The sequence below is a fragment of the Rhea pennata genome, chromosome 12 (assembly GCF_028389875.1).
Source record: "Rhea pennata isolate bPtePen1 chromosome 12, bPtePen1.pri, whole genome shotgun sequence".
Taxonomy (NCBI): Eukaryota; Metazoa; Chordata; class Aves; order Rheiformes; family Rheidae; genus Rhea; species Rhea pennata.
In genome coordinates, this window is record NC_084674.1 from 14,004,334 (window position 1) to 14,031,864 (window position 27,531).

A 27,531-nucleotide genomic window follows, 5' to 3' on the forward strand; every position below is an offset into this window, starting at 1 on the left:
GCCCCGGGCGGGCGCCGTCTCAGGGAAGCAGAGCTGCTAAGGGGCACAGCGGTCACTCGGGGGAGTCAGCGCTCAGAGGCCCCCAGCCCAGCTCCGGGATGGACGAGCCCCGTTACCCCCGCTCCATCACCTTGTCGCTCTAACCCCACTCCCCGGGGCCACCCGCCACCTTCCACCCCCCCTGCTCTGAGGCAGGTCTCCGGGAAAGGCCGGCCTTTGCTCCCTCGCCTGCTCTAACCCCCCGCTCCGAGCCTGGGACGCGGCTCTCGTCACTCCGAGGACAGGGTAATTGCTTGACGCTTCCTCCCTGCCTCTATTAGAGTTGCACAATCTGCATCGCCCCCCTCCCCCCTCCCAGAAAAGACTGCCTGCGGCTGCACCTAAGTTTTTGGCAGCTCCTGTGGAAGAGCCCCCATTCCGTTCTTCGTAGGGCTCGGCTGAGCCTTGCGCAACGGACACCGACCAGCCCCTGCAGAAAACCGAGCACAGCCGGCAGGAACGTGCGCTTCAGCACTGCACCCCGCAGGCGGCGGCTGGCACGTGCTCGGCCAAGGGGGGGACAGCACATCTTGTACCTGAGGTGGCAGGGGCAAGACAGACCCCTTCCCAGGACGGGCGGAGGCATGGAAGGGGGACATGCCTCTGGAGAGCTGAGGACCCACTACGGCCTTCAGCAGAGAGTGCTTTGGAAAGGAGAAGCGTCTAAGCATTTGCTAGACCACGTCTTGGGTTCTGTGAAATGACACAAGCTCCGTTACAGGCAGGACGCCGTCGTGCTTTCCCGTACCGGCGTTACGCTAGTATGCTAGGGAGAGAGGAGCCACAGCAACAATCCCAGCTGCAGCGGGCATTTCACACCGCAGCCACGCTCCACGGGAAGGACGACAAAACTCTGGCCAGTGCCAGGTAGTGCCTGGCTGATGTGGCGGAGAGAAAGCCAGGCAGCCCCATGCCTGGAGGGCCAGAGGCTGCTGGAGGAGAAGGGAGCAGGAGCACCACTGCCCACGGGGCTGCAGCCTGGGCACGGGGAATTGTTCTCCAGAGGGATTTGTACAGTTAACGAGTCCAGACTTGTCATCAACACTCTCCCCCGAGAGGCTGTGCCGTTGCTCCTTCAGCTCTTTGGCTGGGTGCCTGACTCCAGAAGAAAAGAATAAAAAGGACAAAACATCCACCCTGCCCTGTCAGGGTGAATTGCTGTCTGTCACCATGGGAACTCCTCCCATGCGCAGACCCATCCAAGATGACTTAATATCTCCATCAGGCAGGAGGGCTGCATCACCGGCGTGGCATGGGGCTACCATCCACATACATCTCGTGCAAGGACCTCTACAGACATAGCAGAGGACATAGGGCAGGATTCTCCAGACCTCCACAGGGAAGGCTGACCAGTTCAAGCAACCTTCCCACAGAAGACAGGGGTATGGTCTGCATTCAAACAAGTTATCCACAAAAGAACAGCACTGGGCCTTTCAGAGCTGCAGCGAGTTGCAGAGAATATATTTCTCCAGCATCCCAGCACCACTCCTCGTTGTCACCTGAAAGACAGAAAGGATACGGGATGCAGGCCTGCCTCTGGCCACACCACCACCTTCAGGAGTTACCGTGGACCCTGGAGACCTCAGCCCTCTCTGTCCTCCTCAGCAAAGCTGGGGCGACTTCACCTGTGAGTCACCACTTTGTGTGCGAGGCGGCAGCCGCAGATATTTGTGTTCCCATGTCATCGGGGCTCCCGTGAGCTCTGCGCATCTGGAGCATCTGTAAACAAAGCAGAGGAAGCATGAGAGCCATGGTGGAGAGTCTGGCTGGGGGGCAGGGGGGAACCTTAACCTCACAGCAGCCAGTGCTGGGTGAAGGGGTGGAAACGCATCTGCATAACTGCCACGTGGAGCCCAGACACTTGGGACACACACAAGGCTTAAGCATGCTTACCAGATGCCTCTTCCTGGAAGTCTCTTCGGCACGCCAGGGTACTGCTTTGTGCCAGATGAGCTAAGGCAGGAAGTCACTACGGACAGACTGCTGTTGGGCTCTGGCTGTCATTCTAGTTCCTAGAGCTGCTCTTGTCGTTTCATGCCAGGTTTCCTGCCCCCGTAAGACAGACGAGTTTCTACCTTCAGCCCTGTTCCTTCCTCTTTGCCAGCACTCCTTCAGCATCCCAAGCCTCCACTTTCTAGGCATCCACTCTGCAGAATAAAGGCTTTGGGCATGTGTCTTCCTACCCCCTTGATAAACACAGGTTGCAAGGAACAGGCACTGCAGCAGGACAAAATCCTTAGAGAGTTTTTCCTTCAGATGTCTATGACAAGATTCTTCGTGCTGGGCTAAAGCTCAGAGACATGAAAGGAGCTAGATTCCTTGCTGTTTGACCCAAACGATTGAGTAGCAATAGAAGTTCAAGGAGGGAGGTGCCTCCAGAGTGCCCGATGGATGATTTAGCCAATGCACTATTTCCATTGACACTTTCTGTACAGTAATGCCCTGCACCTACAGAGCTGGGACCTCCTCTGTCTGCCACCCCATAGCAGTCTGGTACTGGAAGAGCAGCTCCATTTTCCGTACCTGGCTAGGTGATGTGTACCCTGCAGATAGCCAGGAGTTGGGGTCTAGAGGAGCTCTCTTCCCCAAGGCATGGGGAATAATCACCACTCAGAGCTTTCGCCTTTCAGCTTGATGAATGTGGCCACCCCAGGGAGGTCCTATGCTTCTAATACTTCTTCTGGGCCTTCTGGGAGGGGGCACAATGGGCAGCAAAGCCAAACCTAAGCCTAACAGCCCCAGTAAAAGAACATGTGTGTATAATGGGGTGGGGGACGGGTGCGGGCAGAGAGGAGGAGAGACTTACATGAAAAAGTAAAAACCATTGATCTTCAGACAGCCTGTTGGTGCTAAAGCAGCTTTTAATGAGGATGTTCAGGGCCAAACTTACCACTTCCAGAGAAACTGTTAAAGAGCTCAGACAATGAAGGCAAGTCCTGCCACTAGCTGTTCTCCATTCAAACCCAGCTCATATCCATCTGGGATGGCTGTAGCTGGCAGTCAGGCTTGGATGGGCCCTTTGTCCACTTCTTCCAAGCAATGAATATGCTAAAGCTTTACATGAGCCGTTTCCATTTCCAAGCATCTGAGAAGCTGCAAGATTTCACTCCTTTGGGCAAGGAAACCTCTCTGACTCTTCTGTTGGAGCAGCCAGGCCAAAACCTGCTGGAACGTGCGCAAGGGCAACCCCAGCTCTGGAACATGTAGTGATGGCTCCAAGTTCAAATTTCTGATTATGTATCCATGTACCTCTGCTCCCCGCTCCTCCCCCCGGTATCCAAAGTGCCCACATTACACAGAAAGGCAAGGTAAAGCAGATGGGCCTGGGCAGGCCAAGCACAGAAGTCTGCCAAGCGTCACGTACCACCCTCACCCTAGTCATCTTGCAACCTAGCTGCAGTGACATTTATTCATAAGGAGGGCTCAGCCTCCCTCTGAACAATGCGATATAGGGGCTGGCCTAGATGAAAGGTACCTGGTCACAGCCATACGTATCGTTTGGTTCAGTCCTTACACCAATGGGTTCAAGCAGTATCATGATCTAGGAACCCAAGGCACTAGTAAAACTGCATGTCTCTTGCTCTGTCTTCCAAACCCTGTTCACCTATTGCTCCTACAGCAATTTTCCACTGGCCTCAGCAGAAGAGCCGGTAGAGAATGAGGACCAGAGAGCTGAAGGCTCTCCTCCCAAAAGTTCTCTGGCACAAAAGAGAGGCACAGATCCAAGTCTCTCATTTTTGTGAAAGCCTCTCTGCAGTTACCTGGTTCCCTGAGGACAGGCTTGGCTCAGCACCTATGATTAGTATCAACTGTACTTTCCAGGGGGGGGTAATTAGTTCAGGTGAGGCAACTACTGACAATTGGCTGCTGTGGCCCGTCTCTTGGCAAGAGCCAGAATCCCAAACAAGCAGCTCACATATCAAAGGGGCTCCACAAGCAAATCCACCCTGTACATCTGCCCCTGCCCTGCAATCTAATGCTGGGGGCATTGACAGCTTTTACTGTTAGAGACCAGTGAAATCTGGAGCACTGAGCAAAAGTGTGTAGCAAGTGTTCCCATTTTCATTGCTAAATTTTATGCTCTTGGAGTAGCTCTGCATGGTAGAAAGTCAGTAAAGTACTGGTGTAGGTGGCTATACAGTGCCTCAGATGGAGTGCACATGCACAAAACAATGCACAGCATCCTCCCTTCCAAATCCTCCTCTCTTCCAGCCAAAAGATGGAGAGCCAAGGTGTCAGGGAGGGAAAGCAATTTTCTAGAGGTAGGTGAAGGGTGTATTCTCCAAAGAAGGAACTCTAATGGGAGAGGATAAGACAGCTAACACCATGCAAAAGCGGAGGGAGCAAAGGCCAATTCATACATCAAACTAAATTTATCAGCACAGCCTAATGGGATCCCAAGTAACCTTCCAAGTGAAGTAGCAAAATAAAACACTTAAGCCATTGAAAACTAGACTGGTCAAAGAGCCCCGCAGAACAATCCGACATTGTCTAGAGAGCCAGGAAACAGATTTATTAGGTCACCCAGGCCATCTCCAATTTCAGTGAAATTGCCCTGTTCTAGGGATGGTTCCAACTCCCTCCTTTGGCACTGCTGCTGTCCTTCACTGGGTAGCAGAAATTACAGGAAGGGAGGGGAGCAGTCCAGCAAAATATCTCACATTTTCAAGAATGAGGGAAAGCATTTGGGTTAAACATTTCTGCAATGCTAGACACTGCCCAATGTGGATTCCCTTGGATTGAGGCTGCTCTGATGGAGGAAAAGAAATACAGACTTATGGCTCATCAAAGAGCAAGAGACCTGCCAACTAATTCAGAGCTTCACTTCCTCTGACACTGAAGGATCCAGCTGCCAAATACCTGATGATTCAGCACTAATTCTAGGTGATGCTTCCCAAGCCCCTCAATAAGGCTCAGATCAAAGATGTCCTATCAGGCAGTATTACTCTAGACTCTGGAATGGGCTTCCCCTCCCAACTGTTATATCCCCGCCCTGGCTACTTGTAAAGGTTGCCTACCAAGGAAAAAATATAAACTGTGTGAAATATCACACCACTTCTCACTTTTTAAAGCTGGTGAGATACCTGCATTTCTGGAAGCATGAATTTTCATAGTACCCAAACACCACAGGCACTTCAAGGCAAAGTGCCATTGGAAACGCAGCCAGAAGATGCTGACAAACACTACAGCACTGCAACATCCAGCCATCAATTCCCAGCTACGAGCAGACACCACATAGCACTCTGCACACAACGCTCGTCACCACAGCACAGTTTCCAGTGCAGATCAGCCCAGATACTCAGATTTTGACATGGATAAAAGCATCTGAAAATACCTTCTGATGCCACATTACCCAGCCAGCTTTGCAGAGCTGCAGCCTTGTAGTCAGGAGGGAGCAGGTGTGAGTCCTCACTGAAGTGCTGCAAGCATGCTGCTCAGGGCAGCCACCCTGCCTCTTCTGCACAGAAACAAAGCAGTTTGAAAAGCAAGAGTTGCAGAGGGGTTTGAATTTGCTGTTCAGCACAGGGTAGTGCAGGATGGCAAGAAAAACAGCCGTTCCCAAGCAGATAGCTGCAGAGAAGACGACCTGTAGGAAATAAATAAAGCAAGGATGTACATCTCCCTTCCCTGTACGCTTCACCAACTGCAAAGTATCCTGGAAGCTCACTGAGAAAAACTACAGTAAAGGAAGACAACAAAAAAAGATTAAGGTTTAATTGCAATCATAAAACCAAGATGTTCCACAAGGCTTGAGGCATTAAGTGAGCTTGTTTAGTTTTTCAGCCTTTAGTGAGCCTGTAACGAGCCAGAGCTTGCAACAATAGTTAAATTCAAATTGCATCAAGAACATTTAACAGTTTCAAACTTGCCTAGTATACGCAATGAGTTCAGACACACTGACTCTCTCATCAAGAATTCGAATTCGGCGCAAATGATTTAGCACACTGGATTAGTCTCAAACGTAATGACTAACTCTTGGAAACTTTTACACTATTTTTAAATCCCACTTGTCAGGGCAGCACCTGAAAATTAAATGAGGGTCCCGAAGAGAGTTACCCCAAAGATAAAAATTTAGCAGAAGTACCTTGCTGCTTCAAAGTAGAGATGTGATAGGCTAGTGCCTCCTGGTGGGAAGCATTTCTCTACTTGTTCGGTTTGTTTTTGTCTGCTTTCTGTTTGGTATTTCAACTTTCTGGAGACAAGCCACAGGAACTAGAACCCAGAGACAGACACCAGACAAGCAGGAAGACCTGTGTAGCTCTTTCAACTATTTAAACTTAGCTATTACCTTCCAGATATAGGACAGGTCACTCCACACTTCAGTCAGCAGCTTCTTCTCTGTTGCATAAGGACTGATCAGATGGTGGTTCATTTGGAGAAGACACGCATAGACAAAAAACAACTTGGCTCATTGCTGAGCTGGCACGTATCTAACCAAGAAGCTTAAGGATGAGAAGCATCATATCTCATTAAAGTTCTAGAGAGGTGTTTCGCTAGCAACAGCTCCAGCTCCTCAGTGTCCGCAACTCTGCCACAAATAACCACCTCAACTCCACCAATACAACATCGGGCAAGGCCACGTTGGTCACCTTCATGAATTTAAACAAACGGTGCGAACTCAGCTGACTAGTTTTGTTTGGAAATGAGTAAGCAGAGAAGGCCTACAAAGGAAGAAACAGTTGCTCCAACAAGAAGAGGGTAAAAAACAACAAGGCCAGAAATATTAATACCACACCACAAAGACCAGAAGAGGACACACTTTTCATAGAGGCATTTTGATCTCCTTGACAAGCAGCAAGGGAGTAGAATGGTCCCCTCAGATGAGGGCCCTTCATTTCAGATCTGTACAAACAATAATGCTAAAACCCAAGTTTAGCTGCCACTCCACTGAAGCACACAAGAGGAAATAACTAGGGCCAGGCAAAGACTTACTTCTCCCAGTCTAAAGACCTGTGAACTCATCTGGCAGGACAGTACCAGATAAGGACAGAGGAGAGACAGGATACAGACACCAGGTTTTCTAGAGTGACCCCAGACAAATCAAGACTTACTGGCCCAGTACATCACTGACTTGGAAAGATTAATCCGATCTATGCACACAGCCCAGCAAGACAGACTCCCACCAAAGCCAACTCCATTTAGAATATATTTATTTTTATTATTACATTATTACATTTAACATCAAGATGACAGCCATTTTGACAGGACTGATCCTGTCCCTGGTGCACAAGACATTCAGAGCCAGACAGAACCTCAGGAACCCTGTCACAGTCCACAACTTCACTATTTCCATCCTGCAGGGACACATTCTAGAAACGAATCCAGTACATGGCACTGCGGATACGGTTGTAATCCAAAAGCTGTTCAATGGGACCTAGGTGAGCAAAACAGAGTCGGTCACTGGAGAGGTAGTTAAAACCCCTGTGCAACATTCCTGAAGCAGACAATGACAGAGTAGAACATGCTCAGAATTCAGAACAGCTACACACAAACCCAGGCGCTTATAGCTCAAATCTGCACCAGAAAAGCTGGCAGAAACCACATCTTGACAGAAACCACCATTAATTTTCTCAGAGTATTTTGCCTTCTTCTGGTGCTTCACAATGCTGAATATACTTTCACATGTACGTGAAATAAGGGAGCCACCAAATCACAGAGATTTTGATAAGTTTATTGCAACTTCCTGTTTGAAAATCCTCTCCCTTTTCCAGACTGCTCTACTTTGTAGGCCCAGAGGAAACAGCTGCATGGAGGAGGGGAATCCACTGCACAAAGGAAGGAGGCAGCAGGGCTGAGCTGAGCTAGCTGTTCAGGCAAGCTTTCTGAGAAGAATTTGTCCTTGGCCAGACAGACATGTCAGAGCAGTACAAGAGAACCAGGTCCCTTCACTTCCCTTACGTAAACCACTGTGACCCCAGGGTAAGGACACCTGGCAGATACCTCTGGGCCCCCACCCAGCTCTGGGACTCCCACTGTTAGTCACAGCTCCACAACAAGCAGAGAGGTGGGAGGATGGCCAGCAGCTCACTGTCACTGTACCTCCATCATCTGTGGGTTTGACTTCCTGGCAAACATGCCTTGGCACATCTAACGCGCAGAGGCAGGAAGATAACAGCAAACGAACCTGAGCAGGTAAGTGGCCAGAACAGACGTGCGGAGAGTGCCTGCACTTTGCTTCCACTCAGCTTCTGACTGCCTCCTGATTTTTTTGAGCTACCATGTACTAACCGCCTGGTCACTTACCAACTGCTGCAACTGCTGGGCACTTGTCATAGATGTATTTACTGCAGACCTCTCGCACCATTCTTGCATCAACAGCCTAGTAAGTAATAAACAAGCTGTCAACAACCCTTCGGGCAGACGTGCATTCCTCCAATTTGCAAGCTATTGATATTACATATCAAAACCATTAATTACACACTGTCAGACTCTTTGGGGCCATCTGAACCAACTGTCTAGCTCTCATCCACCACAAGGACAGATGATGCTCCACAGAAGGTACTCTTCTGAGGGTACAAAAGACGTGGCAGTCCAGAAACTGCAGTCTTACAAGGGATACAGTGGCTGCAGAATTACACAAACTAGACAGTTGCCACCTCATCACCACATATGCTGAAGTATCCCAAAAAAACAAATGGATACCTACAGCAATCCTGGAATCCCATTCCTCTAGAGGGATACGGCGTCCATAGTTTAAGAGATGGCTTCCAATATTCTCACACACTGGGGTAGTACCTAGGAGGTGTTGAAGACATCACATCGTGAGCAAAACAAAAAGCCTTCCAGAATTTTGCAGCTTGATCAGTCTGGAGAAAGCAGATACAACCAACTCTAGCCGATAAACACCTTCAGATCAAAAAAAAAAAAAAAAAAAAAAAAAAAAAAAAAAAAAACAAACAAAAAAAAACAGTTGTAGTTACTACTCTAAGCAATACAAAGATTCTCTTGAGTCTCCAGAATTGTTCACAGCTAATGCAGACCAGTTTGAGCAGCACACAAGCTCATCACTCTGAGCAGCAGAATGACCAGAAGTCTGCAGTCAGGGCCAGCCTGGAGCACAGCAGGCTGGGATCAGACACTTGGACAACACAGCAAGAGGAACACAGAGCAGAGCAGAGGGAATTTAGCTCAATGCCTGCTTGTATTACTGTAATGTTTAGCAAAGAATTCCTGCTTCCCAGGAAGGATAGGAGTGGTAACCCTCCAAAAGCCTCATAGTGACCACTCCATAAACCAGAACATACCATCTAGCTGAGCTACCATGGCATTTCGGAGGAAGTTCTTGGCTCTCTTCACTTCAGACTCCGTGGTACTAGTGCACAGACGCATCCTGGAACGGAGACAGAAAGGCCACTAAAGCTGTTAAAAATGTCCATCTACTCAGAGAGAAAGCAAATCCCTGCCCTTCCTAAGCCCCTGCAGAAATAAGCTAATTTCAACATTTCTCTTGCAGGCTAGAGACTCAATCTTGACCACTGCAGAGCAGCTAAGAACAGGAGAGCACTGAACAGCAGGAGGCAAGAGAAAGAGCTCAAGCTTACAGACAGGGAGCACCAGCCAACACTTTACATGCTGAGTTACGCTAAAAAAGCTCTAAGCAGCCTTGGTGTTGGCTCTAGCTTAGCCACCAGCCAAGGAGGCTGCGGTAGGTTATCACAAGAGCCAGCCTGTCAGCTATTCCCACACATGGCCAGCTGCTATGGAAACTGGTGCTGAAAGAACAAGGCAGTTCTACATTGTCTGTTAAACTCCAGCTGCTAAATCCCTTTCTCCCCTGCCAACAATAAGGTCTCTGGGGCAAGGGCTAACTCCATCTGCTCTGTACACAGCACAGCATGGCTCTGAATCTCAGTTGTAGCCTCTAACCATTACTGGGATACACAGGTATACAATAACACAAATAGACAGAAGGCTCCCTAACACTGGGATGGCCCCAGCAGCAAGGCATTTATCAGGCAAAGCACAACAGCTGTGAATGCAAGAATTCTGTCTCCTTAGCCCATTTAAAAAGACAATGGAGATAAAAAGCCTCTTGATCACCTAAGAGGACCTTTTCTCTAAGGAACAATCTCCCTTGAATAAAAAAAAAATAAAAAAATAATTAAAAAAAATCTCAGTGCTAGAATTTGGAAATCATGAACTAAAAGCCTGAGCAGCCCAAAGAGATGAAATCAGCAGCAGTTTGATGAAATGAAGCAACTCCTGATATTTCTCTCAAAAGCCACATCCCAAGACAGTTAAAGAAACCATCTGTAGGATGATTTGACCAGAACATGAGTTATCAAGAAGTTCATATGTGCTCTGAAGTGCTCTGAGGACCTAATATGAGTTCCACCAGCTCAGATTCCCAGGAGAGGGTCAGATCTTAAGCAGAAACTTTTGCTGAAGGCATACTTACCACTCACCCTGAGCGCAATGAAGCATATCGTCTATGGACAGGGGATCACAAACAAAATGGAATCCAAAGAGGCCAGTATCAGAATAGCAAGTGTTGAATGTCTGGAAACTGTGGCAGAGTTTATACTCCACAGCAAGCGTAGCCAGCCTGCTGGACTGATTCTGTAAATAGAGAGATACCCTAAGCCATTCCAACACAAAAGCTTCCTCAGAGCTCAAATCCCATCCAATTGAGGTGTTTTCACAAAGACCACAGACAACACAAAGCATAATACATCCCAAGAACTATCTTGGATCAGCCCCCATTACATTTCTAGATTCCTGACCACTTCACAGTTGGAAGATAAACACAATAGCTCCCCATTAGCACATCCACCCAAGGACTCTAGAGTTAATTAGCGGGCTCTGGGCTTTCGCACACAGGTTCCCAAGTCTCTTACCTTACCACCTCCAAATGTGCGGTCATAGCGTCCAATGATAGAGTTAGCCACAAGGAGGACGACGTTGTCAGGATCAGCCCATCCCGGACCCTCCACAGCAAGAGCAATATGGGCATGGGGCAGAGCATCATCTCTGACACGGATCTAGAAAAACATCAGGGAGCAGAGGAGAGCTGCATGAGCACTATGGCTTTGTCTGCTGCAAAGCCAGGAGGACAAATTAGAGGACTTAATATTATCCCAGGAAAATCAAACAGTCTCAGGCAGAGCTGAGAATGAACCAGTTGCCTCTGGTTTCAGTTTTTCAGTAGATGACGTGAGCAATAGCCTCATATGATATTCCTAAAGGATTTTGGTCCTATCTAACCTCACCACACTGTGGCAACAAGCCCCAAGAACGGAGTGTCCAGGCACTGCCAAGCTGCTGCCTGTTCAGTCGTTAGCTCCTCTGAGATACATGAGCAGACTGTTCCTCCAAAAGGAACCATACCTGGTTTCACATTCAATTGGCAGTTTGGCAACACCTGCTTGCTTTCCTGAGGACCAAAACAACTTTACCTCACTCCCAGTGAAGCGGCAGTGTGGGAGAACAGGTACAGCATCTTCTTTGTAAGTAAAGGGCACTCCACTGAAGTGTTGCTTAGCTACATCCACCAGCTCTTTGTGCGAAATACCTGACAAGAGATTTGCAGTCTTAAACAGCTTCATTTAACAAAATCATTCTATTTTATGTTAGAGATAACAGCTTTGTGCGACAGAGCTAGACCAGCTAGAAAATACCCAGGCTTTTTAAAGTCACAATGATCTAGGACTTACCTCCGGCAGCTGCCAGGACCATACGAGGTGCCTTGAAGTTAATGTCAACATATGAAGCTAGATCTGCACGAGTCAGATGCCTAGAGAGCATAATGAGACTTAATGTATTAGCAACTCAGAGATGGAAGGATGAGAGACTGATGGGAAGCAGTGCAGAGACAGCAGTAATGTATTTCATTGTCTTAGTTATGGGGTAGTAAAACTTTCTAAAAGTGTGACCGTACTGTCTTGTGTTTTCCTCACACTGTTGTTCTGAACACAGAGAATGGAAATAAGTGGCCAAGAGCATTAAGGACAGAGTTCAAATACAGATTAGGCAAGAATCAGCCTCTGCTTGCTAGGCTCCCCCAGCAAGCCTAGCAGGCATCTGCTTGAGGCTGCTGCTCTAGTGAGCATCCCTAGCTCTTAAACTCTCCAGAGGTGTCAAACAGATCAGCACAGCAGAAGGTTCGACCACACCCCTACCAGCTTTGCTCACCTTACACGAGGTGCAACTCTGGAGAAGAATGTGTGCACTACTATGCTTTTACCAGCACAGGCAGGGCAAACACAGTCAAGACAAAGTGAAAAGCCCATGACAGCAGATCACCTCCGCATACAGCACCATTTGCACCTTGCACACACCCTGGACTGGTTCCCTTGCGCAGTCACCGCTACTGAGAAGTGGGAGTCATGTACCCCAAGGACTGAGTACCACATCCAATCTGTTGCTCACTTGATGTTCTCAGTGGTCCCCTCAACAGTACGGCCCAGTGCAGTCCCCTGGAAAGCAGTGGCATGAAGGTAATCAAAGGTAACATCCGTTAAGTTGCTGTCGATTTCTTTCATCTCCTGAAGGATGACGCCACGCTCCTTCTCGATCTGAGACTCCTCCAGTGCACAGTTCTGCACGATGTCAGCCAGAAGCTCGACAACTGTAACATATTTCCTACATTAACAATCCCACTGCCCGACTGCTGCCCAGCACTGCTGAAAGGGGAAAAGACACACAAGCTGCAGGGACACTGGCAAGAGAGGTGAGCAACAAACCGTGCTGGAGAGAGGAAGCAACATAATGGAGATTTGTACTACCCTTTCCCACAGCAACGAAGAGAGACAGACAACACTGTTTTGGCAAGAAGAAACCTCCAGGTTCGCATGCTACACGCCCCTGATAACTCATCAGGGCAAGTAAAAAGCTGGAACACAACTGCAAAAAGTGGAGCACAACAGAAGCAGGGTATAGTGCAGAAACACGACAAGCTCCCTGCAAGGGTCTGGCTCGTCTACAGCAAGGCCCACAAAACTGGCTCTGACTCAAATTACAACCCCTGGACAAGTGACACAAATAGGAGTGTCCACATGGCAGCACAGCAACACAGTAGCTGCCACCAACCTCATTTTCCCAATCTATAAAACAACCAGATTATTGAAACTCCCCCCTTTTTTCTGGCAATACAGTGTAATGTGACACTAAGAGCTTTGCAAAAGCTCGTTTTAGGAACACACGAGCTTGCAGCCTTGAAGCACCATTTTTCCCACAGTGCTCTCTTCTGCTGTCACCTAGAACCTGCAATTTACTGCTCAGCTACAACTTTATTGCTCACTCTGTTGTTAAAAAGGATGCTGGTGGCAGAGGCACACACACACGCTTAGTCCTCAGTCCTTGAATTCCTTCATCCAGCAGCCATCCTACCTTTGGGCATGTCCTTGGACAAGGCTTTTATGTAATAGGCAGTCTGCTCACGCGACGTGTACCCATTAAGGTGAGCACCCATACTCTCCACTTCCTTCTCAAAGGCAGCGCAAGGACGCTTCTTTGTGCCCTGAAAGAAACCACATAAATGCAACTAGGAAACGGTCAAATTTCCTTCTGGGCAAGCTAAAGAGCTAAAACAATGAAAACTGGCATTTGAATAATAAAAGCCAAGAGCAAGTGCACAATGCAAGAGATTTGAAACTTGGTTTACTTACCCTAACTAAAGAAAAGCTGACATGTATTTTGAAAGACCAGTAACAACCCAAAAGGCAAAGAGAAGCTAAGCTTAAGCTAAGGGACAACAGCTGCTGAAGAACACATCAGTAGAAGTAAAGCAAGAATAAGCCAGAACTAGAAATGAGAAGCAAGTTTCTAGCCATCCAAAGAACAATATTCTGGAGAAATGTTCTAACAGAAACAGAAAATCACTACTATAATAGAGCTCGACTCTTCAGGACTGAATCAGACATTGCAGCTGCCTACAAAGGCATGGGTTGGAGTCAGCTTCTGCCCTGGGAGGCATATATACAGTTACATTACTAGGGAAGTTAGAGCTGTAGTCTTCAAACTTTGCCTGTCCACTAACAAAACCATTGAAAAGTCAGCAGCTACAGGAAATGCTGCTTTGAACTCTGCCTGCTAACCTGAAGAAACACATTTCATAACACAGTCCTCTGCGCATGTGCTACAGAGGCGCTGGGATGGTCATGATCAGAACCACAGGGTTAGCGACTCAGTCCCAGTCATTACTGAAAATTTTCTTCCTTTAAGAGGGGAAATAATGATCAGGAAATACAAGATGCTGTAACTCATGCATGCTTGTAGCTTGCCACGCAGTGAAACAGAGACCACCATATAAGTTAAGGGCCTTTGTAAAAGTTCATTTTTTTACTACATACAAGGTTTCCGGGTTCACATGCACTGATTTACACTCTTCTTAACAGCAACAGTCTCTGAAGTTAGAGCTCAACATATAAGTAATTGTCTAGAACAGATCTCCATACAGTCCTATACCAGATCTAGCATATGCTTTACCTTAAATGCCAGATGTTCCAGGAAGTAACCGGCTCCATTGTTCTTCTCATTTTCATGGCGGCTCCCCACCCCAATCCACACACCCACCTAAACAGAAAAAGCATCAAGTACATATATAAGAAAAGAAAACAAACAGCACATTCAAGCCTCATGGCCATATGCATAACAGCAAGCAAGAAAACTCTACTCCGGAGGCATTCCACCAGTAATACCAAAATAAGAATGACCGCCAGCAACTGATGGTTTCCAGTACACATTTAGACTCTTTATCTAGCTGTGTCACAAGAACCTTTGATAGTTTTGCCAAAGGTATAATAATTGCTGGTCACTTACACTTTGACCAATTAACAGAAAGAATGTCTTTGCAGGAAACTCTGTTTCTAACATAGGTTTGTTACTTTTGGAAGACTAGTTACTGACTAGGCAAAGCTGACCTATTTCAAGTATATGCTCAAACTATTTTAAACTTACCGTACATGTCGGCTGATTAGACTCCTCTGAAGCTACACGGAGTCCATTTTCCAGAGTGGTGACTTGTGTTTCAGGAATATTATGGAGTGTTTGGGCATAAGTAGCAACACCTCGGTTCCTCGTCAAAGTCAGTAAGGCTGCCTAAAGAAAAGGCCATTGTCTTTGTTAAACAGCAATTCCCTTCTGTAAGCCAGACCTCCAGAACACGGACTGCCAAGCAGAGTTGAACAAAGCTAGGTGAGATGAGCTCTTTCAAGCCTGAGGTGAGGCAGGCCCTCACCTACCCAGCAACATTGCATTTTAAGGGCACAGCAGACTGGAAACTGGCAGAGATTTTGAACATTAACCAGGTACTAAAAAACACTAAAGAATCGCGCAGTTCACAAAGCCTGGTTTCTCCACAGGAAGGGAAAGGACAGCAGGCCCCCGGCGAGCTCCGCAACGGGGCCAAGGCCGGCCACGATCCCGAGCCCGGGTGTGTGTGTGTGGGGAGGGGGTTGGAGGGCGGTTTCCACAGCGACCACGGCCGTCCCCGCCCCGCAGGCCGCCGCGTCCCCGTGACCTTCCCCGGCCGGGAGGCGGGTGGCTGTGCCCGGCCGCCCCGAGAGGCCTCCCGCGGGGCCTCCCGCTCGCCCCTCGCTGCCGCCCCCTCCGCCGGCCGCGGGGACTCACGGGGGAGCGGAGGCCCCGCAGGAAGGCCCGCCCGGCCGCGCTGCCCACCCGGCACACAGAGGACGCCGCCATCTTGTCACTTGGCCGCCGACGGAGCGGGCTCGAGAGCGCATGCGCAGGAGAGAGGACCCGGATGTGTGGGAAGGCGCATGTGCACGGAACACCTACGGGGGAAGGGCCCGACGGGTGCGCATGCGCTCGAGGGGAAGTGAGGGAGGGCTGCCGGTTGCCAGGTGCCGGGCAGAGACGCATGCGCAGAAGGGGGAGCGGCCTGCGGCGGTGCTCTCTGGTGTCGGGAGGGCGTCACGGCAGGGTGCGGGGGGGGGGATCCCGGCGCAACAGGGATGTGGGGCGGGGGGCCCCAACCCTGCGGGGATGCAGGAGGACCCCATCCCTGTGGGGATGCAGAGGGACCCCAACCCTGCGGGGATGCAGGGGGACCCCATCCCTGCGGGGATGCAGAGGGACCCCAACCCTGTGGGAATGTAGGGGGATCCCAACCCTGCGGGGATGCAGGGGGATCCCAACCCTGCGGGGATGCAGGAGGAGCCCAACCCTGCAGGGATGCAGGGGGACCCCATCCCTGCGGGAATGCAGGGGGATCCCAACCCTGCGAGGATGCAGGGGGATCCCAACCCTGCGGGGATGCAGGGGGATCCCAACCCTGCGGGGATGCAGGGGGATCCCAACCCTGCGGGGATGCAGGAGGAGCCCAACCCTGCAGGGATGCAGGGGGACCCCATCCCTGCGGGAATGTAGGGGGATCCCAACCCTGCGGGGATGCAGGGGGATCCCAACCCTGCGGGGATGCAGGAGGAGCCCATCCCTGCGGGAATGCAGGGGGATCCCAACCCTGCGAGGATGCAGGGGGATCCCAACCCTGCGGGGATGCAGGGGGATCCCAACCCTGCGGGGATGCAGGGGGACCCCATCCCTGCGGGGATGCAGGGGCATCCCAACCCTGCAGGGATGCAGGGGGACCCCACCCCTGCGGGGATGCAGGGGGATCCCAACCCTGTAGGGATGCAGGGGGACCCCAACCCTGCGGGGATGCAGGGGGATCCCAACCCTGCAGGGATGCAGGGGGACCCCATCCCTGCAGGGATGCAGGGGGACCCCATCCCTGCGGGGATGCAGGGGGATCCCAACCCTGCGGGGATGCAGAGGGACCCCAACCCTGCAGGGATGCAGGGGGACCCCATCCCTGCGGGGATGCAGGGGGATCCCAACCCTGCAGGGATGCAGGGGGACCCCATCCCTGCGGGAATGTAGGGGGATCCCAACCCTGCGGGAATGCAGGGGGATCCCAACCCTGTGGGGATGCAGGGGGACCCCATCCCTGCGAGGATGCAGGGGGATCCCAACCCTGCGAGGATGCAGGGGGATCCCATCCCTGCGAGGATGCAGGGCGATCCCAACCCTGCAGGGATGCAGGGGGATCCCATCCCTGAGGGGATGCAGAGGGACCCCAACCCTGCAGGGATGCAGGGGGACCCCATCCCTGCGGGGATGCAGGGGGACCCCAAACCTGCGGGGATGCAGAGGGACCCCAACCCTGCGGGGATGCAGGGGGATCCCAACCCTGCGGGGATGCAAGGGGACCCCATCCCTGCGGGGATGCAGGGGGACCCCAACCCTGCGGGGATGTAGGGGGACTGACATCCCTGCGGGGATGCAGGGGCATCCCAACCCTGCGGGGATGTAGGGGGACCCCATCCCTGTGAGGATTCGGGGGACCCCAACCCTGCGGGGATGCAGGGGGATCCCAACCCTGCGGGAATGCCAGGGATCCCAACCCTGTGGGGATGCAGGGGGACCCCATCCCTGCAGGGATGCAGGAGGACCCCATCCCTGTGGGAATGCAGGGGGACCCCAACCCTGCGGGGATGCAGGGGGATCCCAACCCTGTGGGGATGCAGAGGGACCCCAACCCTGCAGGGATGCCAGCGGGTCCAGCCCAGCGGTGATGCTCTGGTCTTTCAACCCAAGGGGGTACAGCTGGGGCAGCCCCAGCGACGGAGCGGTGGGACCAGCAGGCACTGGCCGCCGGCGTGGGGGAGCTGCTCCTGCACTCTGGGAGCAGTTACGCAGCAGCCTGGGAGCCCCCAGAGCAAAACCTTGCGCGAGAGCAGGTGCCCGCGAGAGCAGCTCTGAGCCACGACACGGCTCTGCAGAGCCCCGAGTCCTGGTCCGCCGCCGCAGGGGCCGGTTTGCATGGGAGCGGGAGCTTCTCCAGGGCTGGGCACCCTGCTCCTCTGTGCTGCTCCGGCCCCTGCACCCCTCCAGCGCTGGGGCCTCCCTCCACCTCTCGGGTCTTCGAATAACGCAGAAGGAGTGCAAAGAGTGTCCAGGACAGGGGCAGAAAAAGGGCCAAAGGGGCACGGTAGTTAAGAGTCAACCTAACCGTATCATCCAATAATATTCATATGGGAAAGCAGACTCTGGCCGAAGAGCGCCAATCATTAACAGCAACAGACGAGCACATCTTAGCTGAGGATATGTTTATAGAGAAATATTCGCCCATTACATGGTGCTTTAAGATTAATGGTCAGAAATGTTACAATGTTTTAGCATGCTGACAACCAACTCTGCAACCAGTGCAGGAAAAATGCCCCGCACCAGCTCAGGCGACCTGCCAGGTGGGGGCATAGCTGGTGAGGGGCCTTCCTCCTCCTCCTCCTCCTCCTCCTCGGGGATCCAGAAATTGGCACAGTCTCCCTGAGATAGCTCAGCCCTGGGGCTGCCCCGCACCGGGAGGGCATCCCAGGCTTTGATGGGCTTGTGTCTGAGGTAGCTGGTTGGCTTTACTGGGTGTCCAACAGGGCTGGCCAAGGGCAGGAGGTCTCCGGGTGCCTGAGCGGCGCTCGGCAGCAGAAGAGCTCATGTCTTCCGAGAAGCCCCATGGCAGGAGGTCCTACGTCACCAGCCCTGGAACATCCTCTGGAAACCTCCCTCAGCAGCGGGGCTCCAATGTCCCCCTCTCGTGGGGCTACATTTTGGTGCTGGAGCACACCTACAGAGCCGGGCAGTGAGCAGTCAGTCCGGCTCAACCCGCTTTAAGCAGCACACTGGCTCTCCATCAGCGCTCCCAGCCAGCAGATCCCATGGCAAGGAGGGAGCGCGAAACCCAGCAAGGTGCCCAGGAGCTCGCACCATGGGGAGCCACTTCTCCAGTGCAAGCCCATGGACACAACCCCAGTGCGGCCCCCAGAAGACACACAGAGGAGGGGAAGGACAGCTGTGTCCCCATTAGCGGGGAGGCCAGTGCTTACCAGGGCCTCTTCCCGTTGTCCGGTAGCGTGGACCACGGCATCATGCACAGAAGCAAAGAAGTGGTGCTTCGTGATGGTCTGGCTGAAGAAGTTGCCCCTCTCCAGCTGGGCGATGACAGATGCTGTGTGGAGGGAGAAGTGCCCACCACAGTGTCACCGTGGTCCCAGTCTCACCCCAACCAGCCTCTCCCCACTCTAGAGTGGCAATTGCCACCCCAGGAAAGTCCCCATGAGAGGACACATCGCACTGGAGCCATGGGGCTCAAGATGGGTCCCCAAGCCAGATGACACCCTGGTGGGAACAGCCTGGGAAAGGGCCACCCCAGAGCTCAGTAAGGCCCTGTGGCTGCCCTGAGTCAGCCAGGAGCCATGTCCCTTGGGGAAATTCTGAGAAAAGGGATGCCTGGAGATGTGGAGGCCATGGTGGGCCACCAAGCTGATGACCCTGGAAGGCCTCCTCACCTGGGCAGCCAGCAAGGAGGACATCGACTTCTATGTCCCGGAAATCCCTGAAGATCTGAAAACGACAACAAAAACATGGATGTATGTCAGGCTGCCCTGCACACACGGGGGATGGGGCAGACGGCCGCCATCCCACCACCTCCAATGGGGAGTTTGGGAAGCTTTTTGCAAGGTGGCCAGTGGGTGTCTTCCCTGCTCCCCCAGCCTTTCCCTTACGTTCTTTAGGATCTTTATGGAAACGGTGTCCACAAAGTTGACAGGGCTGAAGTCCAGGATGACAGTGTGGAAGTTGGGAACGGGAAGCCCCAGGGAGTGCAGAGTGGGCTCGGTGGGTGCGTTGCTCTCTGCTGCCTCCTGGCTCAGCTCGATCACTGCGATGCCTGGCCCATTGCACTCATTCGCTGCCGCCTAGGGGATAGGAGACCTGGCCTCACTGCTCAGCAGTTGACAGCATACCAGGCCGGGCCAGCAGGCTGGAAAGGACCCTCCCCACCCCCCCCACCCCCATTTTTCTTCCCCTAAAATGCTCTTGGGTTTGGAAAGGGGCTTTGGCTGTATTATGGCGAGGGTAGCAGGTGGTGTCCAGTAGCAGGTGCATCCCTTCCACCCATATCTCACTTTTGGCATTTGCAGCCCCGTCTGGGTTTCCTGGTTTTAACAATCATGTGTTCATACGTTGATCTGGCTCTTCACGTTGCCAATACACTGGGGCTGGACTCCCACTAATGACTTTCCCCGGAATCAGGTCCATTAGATGTTGCTCCATTTTGATGATTAACTTGCCAACTATTAGTGACTCACTGGCTCCTCCATGTAATCATTAACAGCCTTGTCCTCACCTGCTGACCTCGGACACAGTTCCAGCATCATGACCCTACCTCCATCTCTGCTCCTTACCTGGTGGCACAGCCCAAGCACATGTCCCAGCCAGCTGTGGGAGCGCTTCCCAAGAGCCTACAGGGATTTCCGGGATGCCCAGCCCTAGAGCTCAGAGAAGGAGTGGGGCAGAGGGCCCTGATAGCCACAGCCCTGGGAAGGACCTTTTGCCTCTTTGCCTTCTCCTTCTCAGCTTGCTTCTGCCTTTTCTTCAGCTTCTTGAGAGCCTTCTTCTTCTTCTCAATCAGCTTGTCCACATTAATGCCACTCTGTGAAATGATACAGCCTGTTCTTGGTCCACTGTTGCCAGCCCATGGGAGCTCTCACAGGGGCACTTGGCCCCCATCTCCCTCCCACTGCCCAAACCCAAGCAGTCCTATGTGCCACCAGGGAGCTGCTGCAGGACCTGTCCACAGCAGCACAGAAGGGACTTGGCAGAGTGCATCTAGATGTCTCCCACGGGGAGGGCAGTGGGGACCAGAGTGTGGCACCCACCTGCAGTGCCCCAGAGACCTTTCTTCTCCCTACCTTCTTCTTCAGGGCCTCAGTGTACAGCTCTGCATTGGCAAAATAGATGGTGGAGGAGGAGCGGAAAATCTTCACGCCAGGGACCTCCTGAGCCTGGGGGAGACAGGGAAGGCATGCTACCTCTGGGGACACAAGGCATACTGCCATTTCCTCTGCCCCCAGCTCCAGTCTTCCCTGACTTCCCCCTAGACACCCCCCCGAGTCATCTTCCCACAGTGCCAAGCCCCTGCAGGCACTGCTGGGGCACACATCCTCAGCACCTCAATGTTTTTACCTTCTTGTATTCAGCCACGTCCCTATAGATGTCTGTGTCAGAAATATGCCCCAGGATAGAGTAGTGAGGCCTGCAGGGAGAAGAATGAAGAGCTGACCTTGCTGATGGCTTCATCCACCCCTTGGTGCCCAAACGCCACCTCCTGAGTGCACCCCTTGCGTCTCACATGTCCCTGGCTCTCAGGACAAGCTCCCTGCCCCCTTTCCCAGGGGCTACTCACAGCTGTGTCTGGAAGATGATGGTGAGCAGTGCAAAGGCCACCGAGGCCCCCAGGCCGATGTCCAAGTTGAGCAGGAGGGTGGCCACAAACGTCACAATCCAGACCATCTGGAGGGAGTGACACAGCTCAGCGGCACCCAGCCTTCCCGCTGGCGCTGGCCTGCCACGTGAGCCTCAGGGAGGACAGAGAAAGCCCTGCTGCGGCAGTGCCAGCACAGCCTGGCAGCCCCAAGCACCTGGGAAAAGCACCGCACGTAGTCCCCGTGCCTTACCAAGTCCACCCTGTTGGACTTCCAGAGCGTGCGGAAATCAGTGAACTGCTTGAACATGCCCTTGAGGTTAACGATGATGATAGCAGCTAGGATGGCCTGGGAGAGAAATTTCTGGAGCTGAGAGGATGGAGATGGCTGGTCCTGGTGGTTATTCTTACCCCACTCCCACAATGCCCAGTACCACAAGCGGAGCAGGAGCTGCCCGTGTCCACATCCAGCCCCAAACAGGGCATTCCCGCGCTGACGTGCCTTAGGACGGGGCTTTGCTAACGTGGCTCTGCTCAGGGCTGGGATAGGCAGGGCATGGAGGGCTGCTGCCCATCAGGGGCTGCCCTCCCTGGCTGCCCTGGGGAAGTGGGAGCAGGGCAAGCGGAGGTGGGCTGTACCTTGGGCAGGTCCCGGAAGAGCTCTCCAATCTTTAGGATGGTCACTAAGATGACCAGGGATGCAACAACACCAGCCACCTGGTGAGGAGAGCGGGTGGTGAGAGGCAAGCTGGCTCGTGCCGAGCACCTCGGCGCCCTGGTGCCTTCAGCTCCATCCCCTTGCCGTTCTGGCACCACCAGCAGCGGACCCTCGGGCGAGCAGCAGCAGAGGAAGCTTTTGGCACCTGCTGCCTCTGCAAGCGGTGCCAGCTGGAGCAGAGGGTGCCACTGGCAGTGGTTGACCCTGACCAACCTGGCTATTGCCTCCAGTGCTCTCCTGCACCAGGCTCCGCGACATGGAGCAGCTGATGGCGAAACACTGGAAAAAGCCACCCAGGAAGTTGGAGAAACCCAGAGCTATCAGCTCCTGTGAGGACAGAGCAGGGGGTGAGGAGCACTGTGTTGGCCTCTCCTCTCCCAAGGGCCTTGAGAAATAAATTCTTATTTTATCACATAGGGTTCAGAGCATCACCTGGTTGCTGTCCACTTTGTAGCCATGCTTCAGAGCAAATATCTTGCCCAAAGAGATGCAGATGGCATAGCCCACCACAGCAATGGCGAACGCATTGCCTGCCACCTGCCCAAAGTAGTTGATATTAGGGGCCATGGGCGGCTTCAACCTGCAGCCAAGAGATGGAGATGCAGCTAGAGAGAGGCTCCTGGCAGGCAGCATGGCACCCGAGCAGAGCTGCCCCTGCCACTCCGGCCCCACTCACCCACTGGGGATGTCACCCACTACAGAGACGCCGAACTTGGCGTTCAGGTTGGCACCGTAGGAGATGCCAGTGGAGACGATGATCTGCAGGGGGAACAATCAAAGTGAGGCAGAGCCTCCCCCACGAGGACCATGCGGAGGAGGAAGGGGATGTACCATCCTAGAGCCACCCTCACTGAGGGACCCGGTCCCACCTGCACCGACCCTGGCTGGGCCACATCCTAGGGACACAATACCCGCTAGCCACATCCCTATATGGAGCCATGTGGCTTGGTACCGTGATGAGCTCGATGGGGATGGGCATGGGCAGCTTGGCAGAGAACTTGTGGTTGAGCTCCTTCACAATGAAGATGGCCACCATAGCAATGATGGCTGTCACCAGGGTACCGACGTTGGTCTTCGGCAGATTCTGGCAGATTTCAATGAAGGTCTAGCAGGGAGGCAGAAGGAGGCAATGGGCTAAGGACCTGGCCAATGCCACAGATGCCCTTCCTCTTCCTCCTGACCCCCAGCTTGGATCAGGGCCAGAAACACGGCCACCAGCCCCATCCTGGAGCAAACCCTTCATGTCTAGTCTCCAGGCAAGCCTGGGGGGAAGCAGCTGTTGGGGGACACCCCAGACCAAAACCCAGCTTCCAAGCATCAAGTCAATAACAAGGAGAGTCTTGATCATAACCCAGAGCAAAGGCAAATGCTTCCCCCAACAGGCTTTTGGGGATCTCAGTACATCCTGCTGAGCTGAGGGTACCCCATGACAGCTGTGTCCCTCACTCACCATGAACAGTGAGAGTGGCCCTGAGTGCTCTCCCAGGGAGATGCCAAAGACATACTTGAGCTGGGAGATGAGAACATGCACAGAGGCAGCAGTGGTGTAACCACGCACCAGTGGGTCTGAGAGATAGGTCACCACAAAGCCAAACTGCAGGAGACCTAGGGCTACCTGGAAAAAGAAGCAGCAGGTAGAGAGCATGAGCCCAGCAGCTCACAGCAGCAGGACCATGAGCCCAGCTCAGGGCACTGCTGTAGTGGTGCAGCCCCTTCGGTTCCTTGCCTGGTGGCTCCTCACCAAGGGGTCAGGCCCTGTATACCTGGAAGATGCCCACCAAGATGGTGAGTGTGGCCACTAGCTCCACCCTAGCAGCATCCCGGCGTGCTTCATTGACAATTGTCACGTTGGTGCCATTGACAGGCTCCAGGAAATCCTCACTGGGCACCAAGGACTCCGTCACGCTCCCAATCATGACGGAGATGATGGCAAAGGGACCTGGGGACAGAAGAGATGCAGATGGGGGACCTCTTCCCAAGAGACCTGGCTCTGAGGCGTGTGGGCACCAGTCCCCAAGGCAGGGCTCAAAGCACATCCACAGTGCTTTGGCTGTGCTTGTCCAACCATCTTACTGGTGTAGCAAAGTAAATGCACAAGAAGTGCCCCCCCGGCCAAGCCTGCCGGTGCGGCAATGCCATGTTGTAGGTGAAGGCTCACCTCGCCTTCCCCATCCTTGCCTCCTCCCCTCCGTACTCATAGAAGCACATAGAAGTCCTCTGGTCACCCCTGCTCACCCACAGAGTTGTGTCTGGATGTCCCAAAGAAGAAGTAGAGGAAGACGGGGTAGAAGGAGGAGTAGAGGCCAGTGACGGGCGGCAGCCCGGCCAGCAGCGCGTAGGCGAGCCCTAGACACAGGGCAGCAGAAAGAAACGTTAGAGTGGGCAGGACCTCAGCCCCACAGCCCCTCCTGCACCCTGGCCCCCCATCCCTGTGGGGAGCCCCGAACAGCCTCAGCGGTGCCCCCGAGAGGGCACGGTGAGAGGGCCATGCCGCTCACCCTGGGGCAGGTGCATGATGCCCACGCTGAATCCCGAGATGATGTCCCCCAGGAGCCAGTCCTTGACCGGGTAGCGGGGCAGCCAGCGCAGGAAGGGCAGGAACCGGAAGAGCAGGGACTTGGCGGTGGAGGCCGAGCATCTTGGTGGGGAGGAGTGGGAAACGAGGGTGAGAACGGATGGGGTTGGCAGTGGGGCTGGACAGGTCCACGGGGAGGACATGCTGGGGCTGGCCCCGTGGGAAGCAGTAGGTCCTGCAGGTGGAGAGGCGTCCCTCCAAGCAAGAGACACGAGGGACAAGCGTGGCTGGGCTTGGAGGGACCAATCCTCAAGTCTGCACCACCAAAGCTGTGTCCAGCTCCAGCTGGGAATCCGTGGACGACGGGGACAGCCTGGAGCAGGGCGTCACTGGCAGCGGAGCGCAGGGACAGCCCAGCCCGGGCCCTGCCCTGCTTCTCCCGCTCCTCGCCTTTGGAGCCGGCTCCGCGGGGAAAGGCTGGGCGCGCGCCGCCGCTCCCGCCGGCCGGGGCGCACGGCGCCCCGCGGGCTCTGCGCACGTCCTGCCGGGCCCCGTGCCCTCCGGCCCGCGTGGCGCAGCCCTACCTGACCTTCCGGAGGCAGCCGCGGAGCGAGGGCTCGGCAGGTTCCCGCTGCGCCTCCTCCTCCAGGTCCGCCTCGCTCAGCACCTCGTAGCTCGCACGGGACGCGCCGCGCCGCCGGCTCAGCGCCAGCTCCCCCGCCATGGCCGCCCGCGCCGTGGCCCGCTGCGGGGACACGGGGGGCGGCTAAGCCGCGTCCGCGCCGCGGGGGGCGACCCCGCAGCCTGCCCGCCCCTCGGGGAGCCGGCCCGCACCCCGCGTCCCGCGTCCCGGCTGGGCGCGCCGGGCCGGCCCCGCGGCCGGCAGCGAGCTCAGCTTGGGAAGCCTCGGCCGGCCCGGCGCCCCGCGGCGAGGGCCGGGACTGCCGGAGAGCCGGGCCGCGGCCGGCCCCACGGCCCCCGCCCGCAGACTTTGTCCCTTTACACATGAGGGGAGCAGGAATTTTAAGCCCCGGTGAGCGTCACCGGCTCGCCGGCCCTGCCCGGGCGGCCGTGCCGGGGGGCTGGCCGGCGGGGTGCGGTGTGGCAGCGGTGGTGGTGGTGGCACGCGCGCCCCGTCCCGCCCGCCGTGCTGCCAGCACCGCGCCGTGCCCCGCGGCGCCCGGCGGCGCCGCCTCGCCCACCCGCCGCCCCGGCTCCACCGCGGCCACGCGCACCGCGGCGGGTGCAGAGGGGCAGCGCTGAGGTTCCCCGGGGTGGCGGGGGGGGGGGTCCTTCCTCGCCGCGGCACCGTGGGGACCCACGGCCCCGCCTGGTCGCGGCTGAGCGCCGAGAGGCGCCGTCGTCCCGCCGGGCGGCACGCGGCGCCGGGCCGGTCGCGAGGATGCTCGCCCCTGGAGCGGGGCACCGGCCCCCACGCCCCCCGGCGCCGCCGCCGCCGCGCCTCCCCTCCCTCCTACCTGCTGTGCCCGGGCGCCGGGTGCCGCCAGGCGGGCGCACACCCTGCTCCCTCCTATTAATAGCTGCCCGTGATCTTTGAGACACCGCTCCCTCGCCCCTGCCCTGCCGCGTGCCCAGCCAAGCGCCCGCTCCCTTCCCCGGCCTGGGCGGGCGCAAGGATGCTGCCGGGCCGCCCCGGCGCGACGGGCCGCCACCGCCGTCCCCACCGCCGCCCCCCCAGCGCGGCCGGGGCGAGCCGAGGTTGCCCACGGGCTGCCGGCGCGGCGCGGCGCAGTGCAGCGCTGGGGTATTTTCTGCATGCTCCAGCCGCTGTTTACGCGGGGAAATGGGTGCGCTGTGCCCTGTGGACCGCCCCGCTCTCCCGCTCTCGAAGCGCCTTGGCCATTATCTTGTTCCAAAGTTCCCCAGAGGCGCGCGAGCCCCGCCGAACCCTCCGCGTCGCCCAGCACACCAGGGATCTCCGCTCGGCTCGCAGCGTTCCCGAGTCGCGCCTGGCCCCAGGCCCGCGCTGACGCAGGCGGCGGGGCTCACGGACCGGGCTAACTGGTCTCCATCCCACGCACGGCGGCCGGGTGCGAGGCAGGGCAGAGCGGGGGCGGCGAGCGGTCCCCCTGACAGGGGTCAGCTCCTTGGCGCGTGGCCCAGGAGGTGACGCACGGGGACCGCTGCCCCCAGGGCTGGAGCGACTTGTTCCTGCCCCCTTCCTGACGGCTGGGGTCGGGGGGAGCAGCGTGCGGCCAGCCCAGCTCTTGCCTTGGGAAGGGGAGCGCGCTGACCGCGGCGCCACGCGCACCGCCGCCGGCTCGCCCCGGCGTCCCGCCGCCCGGGCCCAGCGCGTGCGCCACCCTACCCGGGCGCGTGCGAAGCACCGCGACCCCGCGTCCCGGCGCGACCCTCGCCCTCCGCCGCCCCCAGCCCCGCGGGGCTGTGCTGGGAGCCCGCCCGTCCCGAGCCGCCCGGGAAGCGGCGGCCTCGCGGGCTGGGGGCCTCCCCGGGCTGCACGGCGGCGAGCCGGGGCCGGCACACGTGGCTCGTGGCACCCGTTGCCTCCCCTTCGTTTATCTGCTCGCTTGGCACCAAATTGCAGGGGGGAAGGAAAAGGAGCCATAAAAGGGCTCCTGCTTGGTAGCAACTGATAGCGCCGGGCACCATTTGCCGCCTCCTTATCGCGTCTTCCCGCTCCCTGGCTCCCGTGGGGCAGGCAGACGGGATCGCGGTGCGGAGCGGCACCGGGCCCTGGCCCACCGGGGTGCTGCTCGCGGCCGCTGGCGATAAGGAGCGGGAAGGGGAGGCACCGCGCTCATCGATAGCGACCCTTGCTCAGGGCGTCGTGGCTCTGATCAATACTGCCCTTTGCTTACCTGCTCTTTCCCCCAGGCACGAAAAGGGAGGATGGAGGGTGCCAGGTCCCGCTCGACGCCCAGGGATGCGGCAGAGAGTCCAGCACCTTTTATAGACTTTTATTTCCAAATCTGGCGCTTCCATAATACACTTTTACACAGCCAGGGAGAGAGCGCGGGCATCTCCCTGCCCACCGCATCGGGAGACGGAGAGAGAAAA

At 55.3% G+C, this 27,531-nt stretch overlaps 2 protein-coding genes and 1 long non-coding RNA gene across 4 annotated transcripts; all 3 read right to left on the reverse strand.

Moving 5' to 3' along the window:
* Nucleotides 1-706: 706 nt before the first annotated feature.
* Nucleotides 707-5,621, reverse strand: LOC134145811 (uncharacterized). Its single transcript, XR_009959693.1, has 2 exons — nt 5,375-5,621; nt 707-1,758 (listed from the first exon to the last, which is right to left on the reverse strand). It is a non-coding gene; the product is annotated as an uncharacterized LOC134145811 (long non-coding RNA).
* A 1,552-nt stretch (nt 5,622-7,173) lies between these two features.
* On the reverse strand, nt 7,174-15,717 carry LOC134145804 (cytochrome b-c1 complex subunit 1, mitochondrial). Of its 2 annotated transcripts, XM_062585699.1 has the most exons (13): nt 15,610-15,717; nt 14,938-15,078; nt 14,467-14,553; nt 13,369-13,498; nt 12,409-12,607; nt 11,694-11,773; nt 11,436-11,551; nt 10,878-11,021; nt 10,439-10,599; nt 9,285-9,370; nt 8,687-8,775; nt 8,284-8,359; nt 7,174-7,414 (listed from the first exon to the last, which is right to left on the reverse strand). In XM_062585699.1, the coding sequence occupies exons 1-13, from the start codon at nt 15,679-15,681 to the stop codon at nt 7,350-7,352; spliced, it is 1,446 nt and encodes a 481-aa protein (XP_062441683.1). In that variant the 5' UTR covers nt 15,682-15,717; the 3' UTR covers nt 7,174-7,349. The 2 variants fall into 2 exon arrangements, with proteins under 2 accessions (XP_062441683.1, XP_062441684.1); XM_062585700.1 differs by lacking the exons at nt 7,174-7,414; nt 8,284-8,359; nt 8,687-8,775 and adding an exon at nt 8,782-8,886.
* Nucleotides 15,718-18,548: 2,831 nt separating this feature from the next.
* On the reverse strand, nt 18,549-25,216 carry SLC26A6 (solute carrier family 26 member 6). Its single transcript, XM_062586002.1, has 19 exons — nt 25,077-25,216; nt 24,476-24,615; nt 24,213-24,323; nt 23,741-23,916; nt 23,428-23,592; nt 22,930-23,082; nt 22,654-22,736; nt 22,410-22,557; nt 22,191-22,304; nt 21,899-21,976; nt 21,513-21,608; nt 21,242-21,348; nt 21,022-21,091; nt 20,748-20,840; nt 20,384-20,488; nt 19,560-19,751; nt 19,344-19,398; nt 18,882-19,003; nt 18,549-18,622 (listed from the first exon to the last, which is right to left on the reverse strand). The coding sequence occupies exons 1-19, from the start codon at nt 25,214-25,216 to the stop codon at nt 18,599-18,601; spliced, it is 2,172 nt and encodes a 723-aa protein (XP_062441986.1). The 3' UTR covers nt 18,549-18,598.
* Nucleotides 25,217-27,531: the final 2,315 nt, after the last annotated feature.

Bases quoted from the DNA above. Each gene is read 5' to 3' on its own strand.
- SLC26A6 (XM_062586002.1), bottom strand. From the start codon at position 25,216: ATGGCGGGGGAGCTGGCGCTGAGCCGGCGGCGCGGCGCGTCCCGTGCG. The intron at 22,558-22,653 runs GTGAGTGGGGCC...TCTTGGCTGCAG, and splicing joins GTGGGTGACATCCCCAGTGG to GTTGAAGCCGCCCATGGCCC. The intron at 21,609-21,898 runs GTACAGCCCACC...TTTCTCTCCCAG, and splicing joins TCTTCCGGGACCTGCCCAAG to GCCATCCTAGCTGCTATCAT.
- LOC134145804 (XM_062585699.1), bottom strand. From the start codon at position 15,681: ATGGCGGCGTCCTCTGTGTGCCGGGTGGGCAGCGCGGCCGGGCGGGCC. The intron at 14,554-14,937 runs GTAAGTTTAAAA...TTTTCTGTTTAG, and splicing joins CTAATCAGCCGACATGTACG to GTGGGTGTGTGGATTGGGGT. The intron at 7,415-8,283 runs GTAAGTGACCAG...TTGCTCACCTAG, and splicing joins CCCAGCAGTTGCAGCAGTTG to GTCCCATTGAACAGCTTTTG.